Source organism: Onychomys torridus, chromosome 7 (genome assembly GCF_903995425.1).
Source record: "Onychomys torridus chromosome 7, mOncTor1.1, whole genome shotgun sequence".
NCBI classification, from domain to species: domain Eukaryota; kingdom Metazoa; phylum Chordata; class Mammalia; order Rodentia; family Cricetidae; genus Onychomys; species Onychomys torridus.
In genome coordinates, this window is record NC_050449.1 from 87439111 (window position 1) to 87453829 (window position 14719).

Consider the following 14719-nt stretch of genomic DNA (forward strand, 5'->3'; position numbering starts at 1 on the left):
CACTGAGTCTGTGTTATGGCTGAATGTGTTCCTAGGAGCAAATGAGAGCCAGGATCTGGTTGCTTCTCCCTCCATAGCAATAGTCATTTGTCCATTCCTCCATGCATGCATCAAATAATTGTCGCATGCTGGTCAAATAAATATCAAGGTTTGCAAATTGGACCCTATTCCCAGGGAACTCAGTCCCTTCTATGAGTCTGTGATTTGATCCGAATGTTAGGATCATAAAGGAATGAGCCAGTTCCAAGCTGAGAAAATCAGGGATTGAGACGGAGTCCCTTTCAAGACTCTTAAAGAATGAACAAAAAGATCTTTGGAAGCAAGAATATCTGCGTATGCTCCCCCCCCTCCCGCCCCAATATGTGTATGTGTCTTCCCTTCCCATTTGTATGTGTCTGTGAATTGCAGAGCACATAAAAATTATGAGGGAATGGTGGAAGTGGGTGCCAAAGGCATTTCTGCCCTTTTAGGAAGAGTCAAATGCAAAAAACATAAAATAAAATAAAATCTTCAGTGTGTGGAAAGTGGCAGCAAGTTCAATGTGACTTGAGGGGAGCAGCAAGGGGTGGGCTGGGTGTATAGAGAGAGGCATCACAGGAAGGTAAGCATGGTCTGGGAAGGCTGCTACAGCTGGGGAGCAGGAGAATGATATAATAATCTATTACTTATGAATGAAGATCTCTTGTTAGTATGTAAGGTGAGTTTGAGAGATCAGTACTTAATGAAGTCTTCTTAAAAGTGACAAGGAAGGTCATTTTCATGGCTGTGACCTAACTAACTGGTCATCTTTGTGTATCTTCCTAGTGACAGTGTTGGCCATTTTCCATGAACTCCATGTGGACCCTGACCTGTACACACTGCTGTTTGGGGAGAGTGTGCTGAATGATGCTGTGGCCATAGTCCTCACATAGTAAGTCCCGGATCTCACCTCATTCCTTTAATCACGGTTCTTGCTGGAGGTAATTCCTGAGGTCTTTAATAGCATCTTCTCTCTATGACAGAGAAGAGATACAGACACTTTGTAGCTTTTAAGGAATTGTTATCACAGAAGATCTCCAATAATGGGCACAATTCATTAGGCACCTAATATCTAATACTGTTAATGGCTTTCACACTCCCAGCTTATTACAAGATACTACCCAGAGGGTAACAGATTTTTTTTTTCCTCAGTGCATATATTGAGTTGATTCACTGAAGTTTCCTAAGATGCATGGAAATGAGCTTCCTCATTTCAAATCATTGCCACTTAGTATTTTCTTCCCACTAGTTGCTTTCCAGTTAACAGACTGACAGAAGCTCTGGAATTTAGCTTTTGGCAGATGGGATCCTAGAACTCAGGGTCACAACACTACATCCTCCATGCAGATTCAGCGCTTTCAAGGGTGCACAGGCTGCTGACTCTTCCCGAGCACGCACGCACCCATGACCTGGAAGCTGCCTCAGCTGAGTGCGGGTGCCATTTCCCTTTGTGCTGAGGAGCTTCTTCCCCGGAGACCCAGCATGCTTTCTCCACCTCCCCTTTAGACGTGTAGCCATTTATATTTAATAAATGCCACTCTGGCAGCTTTCACTGTGTCAGAGGTCTCTCTGTGGTTGTAGATTAAGACCAACATTTTGGGCAATTGTCAGTTATCCCCAAGGAAAGCAGCTATCTGATAATTAAATGTGACAACAGAATCCTATTCCTGGCGTTAATTACTTTAAATGCAGTTGAAAATGTATTGTGAAGTAACAAAAGATTTTTAAGGCAGACCTCAGGGAGGGGGTGAGAAGCAGGCAGAGCTCAGCAGCCCTGCCAGCTACTTTTCCGGTTTCCTTTGTTTGCCAGTTGACATTTCTTAAGACTGCCTCCCTCCAAAGTTGCCACTGAATTCAGACATCTTTACCTGGCCACAGAGACACACAGGGTCTTCTGTGTTACAGGTAGCGACCAGCTTATATGAATACAAGCAAAAGCCTTGGGCAGAATCACAAATGCAAAAGGATGCTTTGAAAGAAACATCAAGAACAATTCATTAGGACACCAAGAATCTTTGTCCCAGAAATACTAACATTAAAGGAATATTTGAAGAAAAAAAATGGAAAAATCTGCTGAGACCTTCCTTCTTACTTCCTGTGCTGCCAAACTGTTAAAGGCCAAGCCAAGCCAAGTGACTGGAGCACAAAGAGCTGGGAGACTCAAGCAGCTCCATCCAAGGCAGGCTTGGCCTCTGCCCAGCACTGCCACTCACAGTGGCTCCAATTAAAAACAAGGACTTGGGGATGAATGTCACCCTGTTGAGTAAAGCCTGGGGCACTGGACACTGTTTATTTTCCATCTCAAGTCCATTTAAGCATCCCTAACCCATGTCTAAATAAATCTTAATCATAAAATGAATGCCCCCCCCCCCCCACCAGGAATAAAGTTTGTGGTGATATTGGGGAAGGTCTGGACACTTTAGGAGGTAGAATGCAGATGGAAGAGGTAGATCCCTGGAGTCTGGTCCTTGGTGGTATAGATCCTGACCCCTTCCTGGTCTCCCTCTTTCTCTGCTTCCTGTATGCCAAGGGCATTTATACCATGTGCCCCTGCTGACACAATGTTCAATCCAAGCACATGGATCAAGCAGTCACAGATTAAACTCACTGAAACCATACAAAATTCATCTTTTCATACCCAAGTTGTTTCTTTCAGGTATTTTGGTCACAATAACAAAGCAAATCTAATACACGTATCTTGACAAGGTATATTCCTTTCTGGGCAGGAGACAGCTGACATTCTAGCTAAAGCCCTGCAGTCTTCAACTTTGCTCTTCTGGCACTGTGCAGTGTAAACCCCGTGAGTCCCTGTTAAAATAAAGCTATATCTGAGGAAGACTATTTGACTGCCCAAAGTCCATACATGAGGAGCTCCAAGGTTTCTGGTTTCTGCCATTAATTTCTTTGACTGTCAGCCAGTGTGTGTGTGTGTGTGTGTGTGTGTGTGTGTGTGTGTGTGTCTGTCTGTCTGTCTGTCTGTCTAGCTCTGGCCTCTCTGTCCACCAGCATTTCCTAAGGCTTACCTTGTCTCTGCTTAAACTATTTTCCATGTGGCTTTTTTTTACTTGTTTATGCATTTCTTATTAAAAATAGTTTGTAGAATTTTGTAATGAGTAATATATATATAATATATATATATATATGATTTCTAACTTTACTCTCTCCATCCCATCCTTCAATGTCCCCCTACTTCCTCTTTAATTCATTATCTCATCTTAATTATATATATATTATGTTATATATTATCATATATGTTATATATACGTACATACACAACCTACTGAATCAGTTTAGTGTTGCTCACATGTACATGTGTTTAGGCTGACCACCTGGGATTGAAAACTCATCAGGGGCTCTCCCTAGAGAAAACTGATACTCCCCTCTCATCATCACTGATTGCCTATAGCTTTTCATCTAGGGGAAGGGCCTTAGGAAGTACCTCTCGTCCACGTTGGGATGTCAACTGGTTTTCTCATTATGCAGGTCTTGTTTCAGCAACCATATTGAGATTTCATAGGTGCAGGTTTCCTGTCGTGTCTAGAAGACATTAGCTCACAGTGGGCATTCCAGCCCCTCTGGCTTTTGCAGTCTTTCCCCTCTTCTGTCATTTTCCTTAAGCCTCAGGTATGAGGGTTGTGCTGTAAATGTATCAATTGGAAATGCGCACCCCAGAGTCACTTATTCTCTGTATTTTGAATCTTTGTATCATCTACATCTGTTTCAAAAGAAACTTCTTTGATAAGGAGTAAGAGCTACACTTATTTGTAGGTTGAATTATTTAGAAAACAGAAATTACATTGGTTTAGGAAAATTGCAGTAGTAAGTTCTATTTCAGTTTCTATGACCTGTCGAGCCATGGTCAGTTAGCTAGGTTGGAGGAATTGAGCTGGAACTAATCTGCAAGCTTCTTCCCTGAGAACTAACTTTCATAGTATCAGAAGGTGTTATGCAAGGTACAAAGGAAGAAAAGCAATTATAACCTACCAATCTGCAAAGCCTCCCAACCACAACCATGAACAGCCTTGCAAGAGATCCTGAATGGTATGATAGTGGCACTTTTATCTTGGGACTAACCAACAGTTGTCTAATTGGACTTAAGGCCCTCTCAATAGGAGAGAATCATGCCTGGTACTTCTTGCTTCTTCAATTTACTTTAGATCCTACATAATGATCTCTTCATGTTATTTCTTATTGACAACTCCTTCTAATGCCCATCTTAATCTCTCTCTTCCAACCATTTCCATCCCCTTTAGGGAAACCCTATTCAACATTACTTAAAGATTTTTCTTGGCTTTCTCATTAACATTTTATTTATACTTCCTCCTTTCTTTGCCTCTGTACTGAACCACACTTGATAGCCTCTGGGTAGTAAATCCAAGCATTCACACAAAAAATTCTTTTTCCTCCATTGTTCTCCCAGTATCTGGTTCTGCCTAGGCACATCTTCCAACTCTCACCCCAGTATTTTCCTTCAGGATCCACCGGCTCACAAATAGAACCTAGACTTCCCAAAGCTATTAACTCCTTTCCAGTTGCTATTGGATATGCATGTGCGTTTGACTTCTAGATAGTAACTTTTTTAAACTGGAGTATATACACTTAATGTGTGTATTAAAAAAACAAATAAAAGCTTCTTTTATGTTTTGCCTTTCTTAGTTCCACCCTTGGGTAGTTTTCAAGTTCAAGAACAGTGATAATTAATAGTAGTATAGCTCAGTAATGAGGCATTTGACTATCAAGTAATGGGGCTCTGGTTCCACCCCTACCACCAAAGTTTTTTCCAAAAAGAATAGCTCTCAGGCTATTCTTTTACAGGCATCATGGAAAAATAAAAGTTTTAAACTTTGATGTGAAGTCGGGTATACATTGTCTTTCCCTTTATGCATAAGGGTTACATTTCAAGATTATCATAATTATCTAAAAGTATCATACTGAACCCTATAGATGTAATGTTTTCTTTCTATACAGTAATAACTATGATAAAGTTTAATTTCATAGATTAGGTGAAGTAGACAATTAACAGCAATACCTAATGATAAAATATAACATTAATAACAATACACAATAGCAAACAACTCTTTTTTTAAATTTTTTTCTTTATTATTATGTGTTTTAAATTTTATACATCAGCCATGGGTTCCCCTGTCCTCCCGCTCCCACCCCCACCTTCCCCCCAGTCCCTCCCCTCCATTCCCATGTCCTCCAGGATCAAGCAAACGACTCCTAAAAGTTACCAATTGTGTACTTCTGGAAGCTTCTGTTTAATAATTTCATTGGACTTGACCATGGATTAATAAAGTCACAGAAAAGCAAAACAATGGATTAATAGAGACTACCATAATAAACTCAAATCATTGGCAACTATGGCCCTTGACAGGGTCTCTAAAACCTTTTGGTAATAGGCTTGCATTCATCAGCCATAAAATTTACTATAATAATACTGTCTCTTAAGTTTAATGTCCTCTCAATTTCAGAGAATTGATTTATAATTGTATTTGATTTTTCCATCTCTCCTACACAGCACAAGATGATGAGTGATATATTACATTTCTATGGTTTAAATGATCCAGCAATTCTTTGTCCTGAAATGAAAGTAGCTTTAATTAACACAAAAATTCTGAAATTAGCTTATCTCTGACCCATACTGTGATTTCTAGTATATAGGAATATCCTTTACAAATGTGTGCATACTAGCTCAAAATGAATGAATTCTACATGATGGATTTGCCTTTCTAAAAGGTGTTAAATAGACTTTAAAAGGAGGTAAAAGACAGAGCAAAGAGATCTAGAGGGGATATGTGTGCTAGAGTCCTAAACAAAGACATTAATTTCAGAGGCAGCATGGCAGAGTTGAAAGAAGCCACAATTAGAAATCAGATCTGGTGTCAGGATCCCCATTAATTAAGTGTGCAATCAGTACAGTTTTCACAGAACCAACTCAACCATTGTAAGCAAACAGGCTGAGCTGATGTAAATGAGCAGCAGCCATAGAAATAGCTCAGTAAAGGGCCTCAGGAAATGAGCAGGACTCTCCCTCCTCAGTCTTTCATGGTGAGTTTTCTCTTTTGGTTAGGAGACAACAGCCTCATTCTTCAGAATAAAGCAAAAACCATTACCCCACCATTCCTAGCCTTAAGTTTTGCTACACCTTGTAGATTCTAGAACACTTACTGCTTTAGAGCTACTCACTGAGGCCATGGAGACACTGCATAGGAGGTGCAAGGAGGCTAAGGCCATAAGTGACTTCACTTGGAACCAAATGAGTTGAGATGGGGAAAACATAATTATTATTCAAGCAAAATTGCCATGAATGAGGAAAAGTAAATGCTGGATAGAAACATAACAAAAGTTAGCATACCAGAGCAGTGGTTTTATATGGTCATAGTCATCTGTGTTTGTTTGCTTATCCACAAATTGTAAGAGTAGTTGTGTAGTATACATTACAAAGTTATTCTGAGCAATAAAAAAAGTAATACAGCTCAAAAATCTCTGCATCTCTATAATCTAGGAAGACTGTATCATAAAAATATTTTTTATTTATACTGTCATTCATATCAATCTCTATTGTCCTGCCTACGCAGCTCTCTGTTTTTCTTTGACTGACCTTCTCCTAATGAAGTAGTCCCTCATAAATGTGGAAATTTATGATCCAAAGAATATAAAGGATAACCATTTTTATATATGATTTCCCCCATTAGGAATGTCTTATGTAATTAAGATATATTGGCTAACATTGACAAATCAAGAAATAGAAGTTGGAGTATATTAAGGTTGTAACTGCTTGTTATACAGCCTCTTTTCCTGGGGAGATGTGAACTAAAGCATGAAAAATAAAGAAAAAACATTTAAATCCATATATTGATTTTAAAAAAGGAAATGCAGACATCTCAAATAAATAACCTAATGATGCACCTCAAGGTCTTGGGAGGAAAAGTCAAATTTAAAAAATTAATGGAAAATAATAAATAGAAGGCAGTCTTTAATGGAGATTAAGAAAAAAAAGATAGTACATAGAATCAAACAAAAAGTTGGCTCATTGAAAAGATAAACAAAATTAATAAACTTCAAGCCAAACTGACCAAAGAAAGCCAAATGGCCTTTATACTATGCATGATGAATTGTTAAACCTCCTCAATATAGAATATTTAGATAAGTTACTGTGGTGGTTTGAACGAGAATGGCCCCCATAGACTCACGTTTGAATACTTGGTCCCTAGTTGGTATAACTATTTGGAATTAGGAGCCGTGGCCTTCTTGGAGGAGGTGTGTCACTGGAGGCAGGCTTGCAATTTCAAAAGGCCCCTTCCATTCCCAGTTAGCTCCCTCTGCCTCATGGTTGTTGTCTCAAGATGTAAGCTCTCAGCTACTGCTCCAGCACCATGCCTGCCTGCCTGCTGCCATGCTCCCCACCATGGTGGTCATGGACTTTAACCCTCAGAACCATGAACCCCAAATTAAATGCTTTCTTTTGTAAGTCACTTTGGTCATGGTGTTTGTCACAGCAATAGACAAGTAACTAAGTCAGTTATCTTGGGTAAGTTACATAACATTTTGGTGCTTTAGCTGCCTTTCAGGGATGAGGGATGGTAGTAGCACATACCTCAGCCTTGTTGCACTCAATACATTGTCAAACATTAGCTTCTACTATTACTCTCAGCAGCAAAGATCTGTAATAAGAGGTAAGAATTACAGAATGATGTGCAAAGCATTTAAAGAGTAAACAAAAAGGACAAATCCTAATGGTCAGTAACTATGAATAAGATCAACTTCACTAATCATAAATGAAAAATTAAATAACCCCTAGTGTATCATTTTTTAAAACATCAAATCTTCAGATCTTAAGAACTCAAGATGGCATAGTCATACCCATAGAGTTGGCATCTGAGAAGCGGGAACCCTCCTATGTTACTGACAAAAGAGAAAAGTTTTAAAAGTTTTACAGAGATAATTTAGCGCTATTTAGTAAGAGTCATTAGACTTTGAGTCAAGTGATCAGGAACTACACTTCTGGAAATTTATCCTAAAAAGTAGTTGAGGCCATGAAGTTGTATACAATGGTTGACAGGAGGTTCAGAAAATTTTGTGCATTGATGTCACCCATACCACACATTTAAAAACTACAAAAGAGAAGGCAATGTATTGATGTAAAACATGCATAATATGTTTTAAGAAAAACAAAGCACCCTAATTTATAGTACTCATATATAATAAATGGTAATATCTGTATTTAGTAAATACTAGGAAAATTAAATATATAATAAGATCTAGATTGACAACAGAATTCCAACCAATGACAAGGCAAATTCAAGGTCATCCTTAGCTATACAATGAGAATTTGTCTCAAAAAATAAATCAAAATGAAGAGCACTAACTATATGTAAATACAAATATACTTATAATATTTATGTCCTGGTTTATTTGGCTTACATATGCTGAGCACAGTTCATCATTGAGTGAAGTCAAGGCAGGGACTCAAACAGGACCAGAACTTGGAGACAAGAACTAAAGCAGGGACTGTTGAGGCATGCTGCTAATTGGTTTGCTCAATTTGTTTTTTGTTATAGAATCTAGTATCATCTGCCCAGGTATGATACTGCCCGTGGTGGCAGGACCCTCCCATATTAATCATTAATCAAGACAATACCCCCACAGACTTGCCTACAGGCCAATCTGGTGGAGGTATTTTTTCGATTGAAGTTCCTCTTCCCTGATGACCTTACATTGAGTCAAGTTGACAAAAAATCCTAACCAGATAAATTATGTATATTATAATGATTACATTATATATAAATTATATATTTATGTTAGCTCTTTACATAGAATTATGAAGACATAGTGAAGTACTTTTTGTTATTTGTGTGTAAATTACTTATATATCATATATCAAATATATGCTATCTCCATACAAATATAATTTATATACTTAAAGTGATAAGTACAGCATTGTGCTGGAACATGTTCTTTTAAAATAATTCTATAGTGTATAAATGTCTCCAAGTTTTCTTAGAGATGAACTAAGGACCTTCGTCGAGAGCAGGCTCTCAGAGGGTAATAAATATACACTAAGTGCCTTTATTCATTGTAAAGCAAATACTGATAAAAGACAGAGAAACAGAGCAGTAATTTTCCCTTTCTCAGTTATGGTACCGTGCTGTTTGGAAGTTTTTGCTAGAAAACATCGCAGAAAGTGTGATGCCAGTGAATACTTGGCACTTAACCATGGGTGATATTTTGAAAGACCACAGTCCTTATGGCCAGTGCTTCTTAAAGGGAATTTAACATGCAAACTAATGGGATGTTGTGAGACTCAGCCATGTAACGAAGAGGAACCTTGAGTTATTATCCAGCAATTCACCAAAATGTGCTCAGCACCTATACATGCAATCTACAGATTGCCTGGATAGTTACCCATCCCTCCCATCATCAAGTTGGACAAATAATAACTATGACAGGATTTAATACGTATAAGAAAACATTTATCTAAAAGTCAATTCAGAAGAGCTGTAAAGTTTGGACATAAAAATAGGTCCCTAAGGAAATCCCATTCTAATATCATTTCTGAGAAAAATGCAAACTCCTTATAGGCTACTTAGACTTTTCTCTGTCCTCCACAACACAAACTAATTGTCTGGCAGTTTCTCCAATAATTACTGAGTGAATCAATTATGGTCTTTTCAGGTGCAGATGGAGGCATTTATTAATTCTCTCATTAACAGCCCTTCCAGAGGATGTATGTTTAATTGTCTTTATTGTGCTTCTTCCAACTGTTTGGGAAGCCCTGTTAGCTACTCTCAGGAGCCCCATGTCTCCCATTGGCTCCTGCTGGGAAACATGGACATGATGAGACTGTACACCTTGCTGATGAGAGTAAGCAGAAACTGCCATCATAACCCAGAGATATATTTCTCATGAGCCTGCTTAACTAAAAAGTAAGTACCTTATGTCTTGACACATCTCTCCAAAGGTGATTCAGAAATTAATTTTGGCTTAAGAACTGATAGTCAGCCTGAATTGCATTTGTTTTGATGGCTGTCTAGATATATACTCGTGTGTTACATAATTAAAAAAAAAATAATGTATGGTTCACTTTACCTAAGGACTCCTCTCCAGGCAATCAATTCTGTGCTAATGTCATTTCTTCAACACTAGGTGGTGTCACATGGCAGGAGTGGAAAAGGCTCCCTGGGCTTTTTAAATAGGACCAGGGCCACTGTCCTCAGCTGACAGTGGCTGTGAGTCAGACAGTCCCACTGGGATACTGCACACCTGTCCACTCACTGCTGCTGTCTTGGGTTTTGCTCTTTCCTGACCTCTGGTTCCTGTTTCTTTACCATGACTTTGTGGTCTCCTTTACCCTAGCTCTTAGCACCTCTTCAGATCTCTACGCTCCAACCTTGGCATTCTCCAGTGACTCTGCTCCATCTCTTGATTTTTAGATTAGATCTAACATTTGCTTGCTACTTCTTCAGAACTCAGCTCCATGATGTGGAAGTTGGCTTTCTCATGCCATACCACATATGACAAAATGATCTACTAAACATAAAGAAATATTGTGAATCTATACTGATGGTTCTTTATCTCAGTTTCATTGGTATATAAGTCAGATGTAAGTGACACAGACACAATTAAAATTAATGTAAGCAAAGGAACTCATTGGCCTGTGTATCAGGGTTGAATTGACTGGGGCATCCTGGGCTCAAGGATCCAATGTGGCTTCTTCTTTTCTCTCATTACCTGATTCTTTAAGGTCAAGCTTCTGTGTTTGCTCATACATGTAGATGGCTTATTTTGTTAAACAGGACAGGATATCTCTAGGCATATGCAATTTTGAGCTCAAAACAATACTTCATTTTCCCAGTATTTTTTTTATCAATCACAAAATTTCCAAATGGCTCTGCCTGCTTTTGATGATCTCCCATAGAGCAATCACATAATACTCCAAGGGAATTAGGACATGGTGATTGGTCTGATCTGAGTCTTGTCCCAGCCTGAGACTTCTGGCTTGTGGTCTACTTTTGAGAAGAAATCAATTGGAGGTAAAGTCTAACAAACTTTCCAAAACTGTAGGTGCCATATTCATCATGACATGATGCATTGAAGCAGAAAGGCCCCTGGGCTACTCTAAGCTTGAAGAAATGCTCTCTCTTAGAAAGCAAACATTCTTTTCTGCACGTGGAACTGAAGGAGAGAAAAATGAATTCTATATGTCACAAACAATGAAAAACATCATAGCAAGAATGGGAAAAGCCCACTGTGTGTGTGGGGGGGGTTGTTCTTGTGGAGGTTCAGAAGCTCTTGCTCTGGTGCATGCTCTCATGGAGGTTCAGAGGCTCTTGCTCTGGTGCATGCTCTCATGGAGGTTCAGAGGCTCTTGCACTGGGTACATGCTCTCATGGAGGTTCAGAGGCTCTTGCACTGGGTGCATGCTCTCATGGAGGTTCAGAGGCTCTTGCACTGGGTGCATGCTCTCATGCAGCTTCAGAGGCTCTTGCACTGGAGTCTCTCGTTCTCCATCTTTTGATAATGCAGCATTGGTGAAAATAAATTGAATAAAGTCTGAGTTTTCAGAGTGTGCATTCAGCCACATCTGTCCTTCTGCCAACCTTAAGAAGTGGTAAGGAAGCTTGCCATTGGCTTGGAATTCAGAAGATCAAAGGTCTTGGAACAGGCAGTGTGAAATTTGAAATGTAACTCTATAAATCAACAGAAAAGGTATAGAAGACAATTAAAACAATGTTCCCACCCACACTCCCCTCTCACCATTAAAACAATATAAACTTGTTCCAACGTGAGACTTTCCTAGGCAGGGCTATGGAAATATCACAGGAAAAATACAACAATTCTTCCTGAAAATGAGCTCATATGCAAAAAAGAACAGGCCACCAAAGGACATAGCTCCACCTGAAGGAAAGCCAGGAATCAAGCAGAGCAAGCAGATAAGAGGAAGCCAGAGGGGCAAGCACCCAGAAGGCACGGAGTCTGAGGAAAAGTTTAAAATGGGCACATTAAAAGTGACAGAAGAGGCCAGGAGAAGATGGGGAATGGTGAGGAAAGGAGAGTGCAATGCAAAATCTGGAGCTTGGCCAATGAAAATGCAAATATTGACATTAAAAACTCAATGGATGACTAAATGTCATATTATCAGCCAACTGGCAAGTGGAAGATGAAGTTGATAAATGATCCAGAATGAATGTAGCACAGGCTTAAAAACTAGGACAGGTTGGTTAAGAGATGTGAATGATAGCATGGAAAGAAATCCAGAAGACATCAGTAAATTTCAGAAGGAGAAATGAAAGGGAGTGATGGGAGGCAGTATTTGAAGAGATGGTGAATGATATTTTTCTAGAGTCAAAAAGGCAAATTGAAAGATCACATAGTATTTACAGCTTGATAAGTGGAAACTAATCTATAGTCAATACATTTTAATTTTTAGTTATTTTTAACTCTCTCTCTCTCTCTCTCTCTCTCTCTCTCTCTCTCTCTCTCTGTGTGTGTGTGTGTGTGTGTGTGTGTGTGTGTGTGTGTGTGTGTATGTGTATACATTTGACCAGACAGTGATTCACTAATTAGGAAGCATCAAACTCTACGTGACATAATGGAACATAAGAATAAAATGTAAAAGGCCTTTAAGGAAGTACTAAGAGAGGTGGGGATAATGAATGATTGATTGAAGTGCAGTGAGATGAAAGATCAGTAAAGATAAAGTGCAAATCTTAAGAGAACCAGAGAGGTAAGATCGGGTCCTTAGTATGAAGGTCATTCACAGCTACAAACTGCCCAAGAATAGTGTCCTCATTAGGAGTAAATGCATCCCAAGAAGAGAGGAGTGTCCAAGGTCTGGAAGGAAATAAACAATAGCCCAAGACCCAAATTCAACAAAACTATAATTTAAAACTAAAAGTAAAATATACTTTCAAATATAGTTTACTATCCATACATCATCAGTTATAAATCTTCCCAGGGGTGTAATTAAGGAGAAATAAGATGCTTAACTCAGTATGAAATGAGGAGCAGAGGACATTGAACTCATCTATTGGCAGAAATACCCATAGATAAAATGAGAAATGACTGTGGCAGATATAATGAAGATGAACACTACAATATTTAGAGACAATGGATATGGGATAGCTATGGGAGGAGAGATAATGTGGACACAGGAGAGACACAGCAGAGATCCATTCACTGTAACAATCCAGATCTCACTCATCCAAACGTTTCTCAAAACAGCACAAGAGGGTCTGCCAACAGGCCACACTTCTCTACTTCTCAGACTTGCTGAAATGAATGGAAGCCAGCTATGAAATCGCAGGTACTGTCATCATTTTGGACTGTGCAAATGGTACCTCATGCTAGGAAGCTGGGCCTGTCTTCTGCCACACCTCATTACTAAGTAATAGGTGCTTCATGTTCATTTCAGCCCACAGTTTGAAAATTTGTCCTCTTGCTTAGAAGCCCCACACTGTGCCCTAGTCTGAACCCAGAAAAACCAGCCATAAGAGAATGAGATACACTAAGGAACCAGGGTTCTTGTAATTAATGAAAGAAATTACTGATCCATGGGTGAGAATACCCATGCTGGTGTGGTGGGTTCATTTTCTTCCTGGAATCAAGCCACTCAGGATACTTAATCAGCATCCACTTTATTAATTCACCACAGGAAATTACTGTCATTGGGATTTCAAGAGCCCCAAAGATCATATGGTTTTTCTCACACTTTTTTTTTCAATCAGCCTTTCTTGCACCTGATTTGCATACAGGAACAAATACTAGAGGTATGTATAGTATACATGGGGACAGGTAGAGTTCCACTGGTCTGTTGGTTGATTATCTTCATCATTCATACAAAAGAAGCTACTTTCCAATGGGACCTGAAATTTTGGGTTCTTGGGAACCACCACCTGAATCCACAGTAATATTTGGAACCCTTCAAAACGACTCCAAAGTCTGACAAGATGAGTAGGAGTGGCCCTTTCTCCACTGCACAAAGCTGTGATGGTGACCTGCAGTCTTCAGTTTCACGATGCTTCTCATTCCTCCACGACTAGCCAATCCTTCCTTGCTGTACTGTCCTTTTGTCATGATGCAAACCATTGTTTGTCTCTATCTAATATCCTCCAGTATCTGGTTGGGTGAATTGATAGTATTTTCGGGTTTCTGACTCTGTCTTGAGCAGTGACATTCACTGATAGAACAGTATCTAGTGGCAGATGGTAGTTTATACTAGGGAACAGGCTGTAGAAGACAAGGATAAACCATGACTTTGACCTCATATCAGGCAAGGTTCCCAAAGACTTAAGAGCTTCTAGTGATAGTGTGATGTAAAACACTGAATTCTGAACTTCTGGTGGGAAATCAGAGACTTAAAGTCTGAAGAAAGTCAAGACTCTAATACCAGAGAGTAAAACAAGCAACCTAATAAAGTGGCAAGACTTTATAATTGAAACTCATTAAAATTTTTCATCATAAATCATGTTTTATTTCTAACAAACTTTTGAGGTCTCATTCTGCACAACCAGGAGAACATCTTTTTTTAAAGATTTATTTATTATTATGTATACAGTGTTCTGTCTGCACATATCCCTGCAGGCAAGAAGAGGGCACCAGATCTCATTCCAGATGGTTGTAAGCCACCATGTGGTTGCTGGGAATTGAACTCAGGACCTTCGGAAGAGCAAACTCTTAACCTCTGAGCCATCTCTCT

General features: G+C 39.2%; 1 protein-coding gene across 1 annotated transcript in view; it reads left to right on the forward strand.

The window, feature by feature from the left end:
• Positions 1-14719, forward strand: part of Slc9a9 (solute carrier family 9 member A9) — a 549909-nt gene that overhangs the window by 179096 nt on the left and 356094 nt on the right. Inside the window, exon 7 of the mRNA XM_036193912.1 lies at positions 805-910. Within this exon, the coding sequence (XP_036049805.1) occupies positions 805-910 (106 nt within the window). The remainder of the gene's footprint in view (positions 1-804; positions 911-14719) is intronic.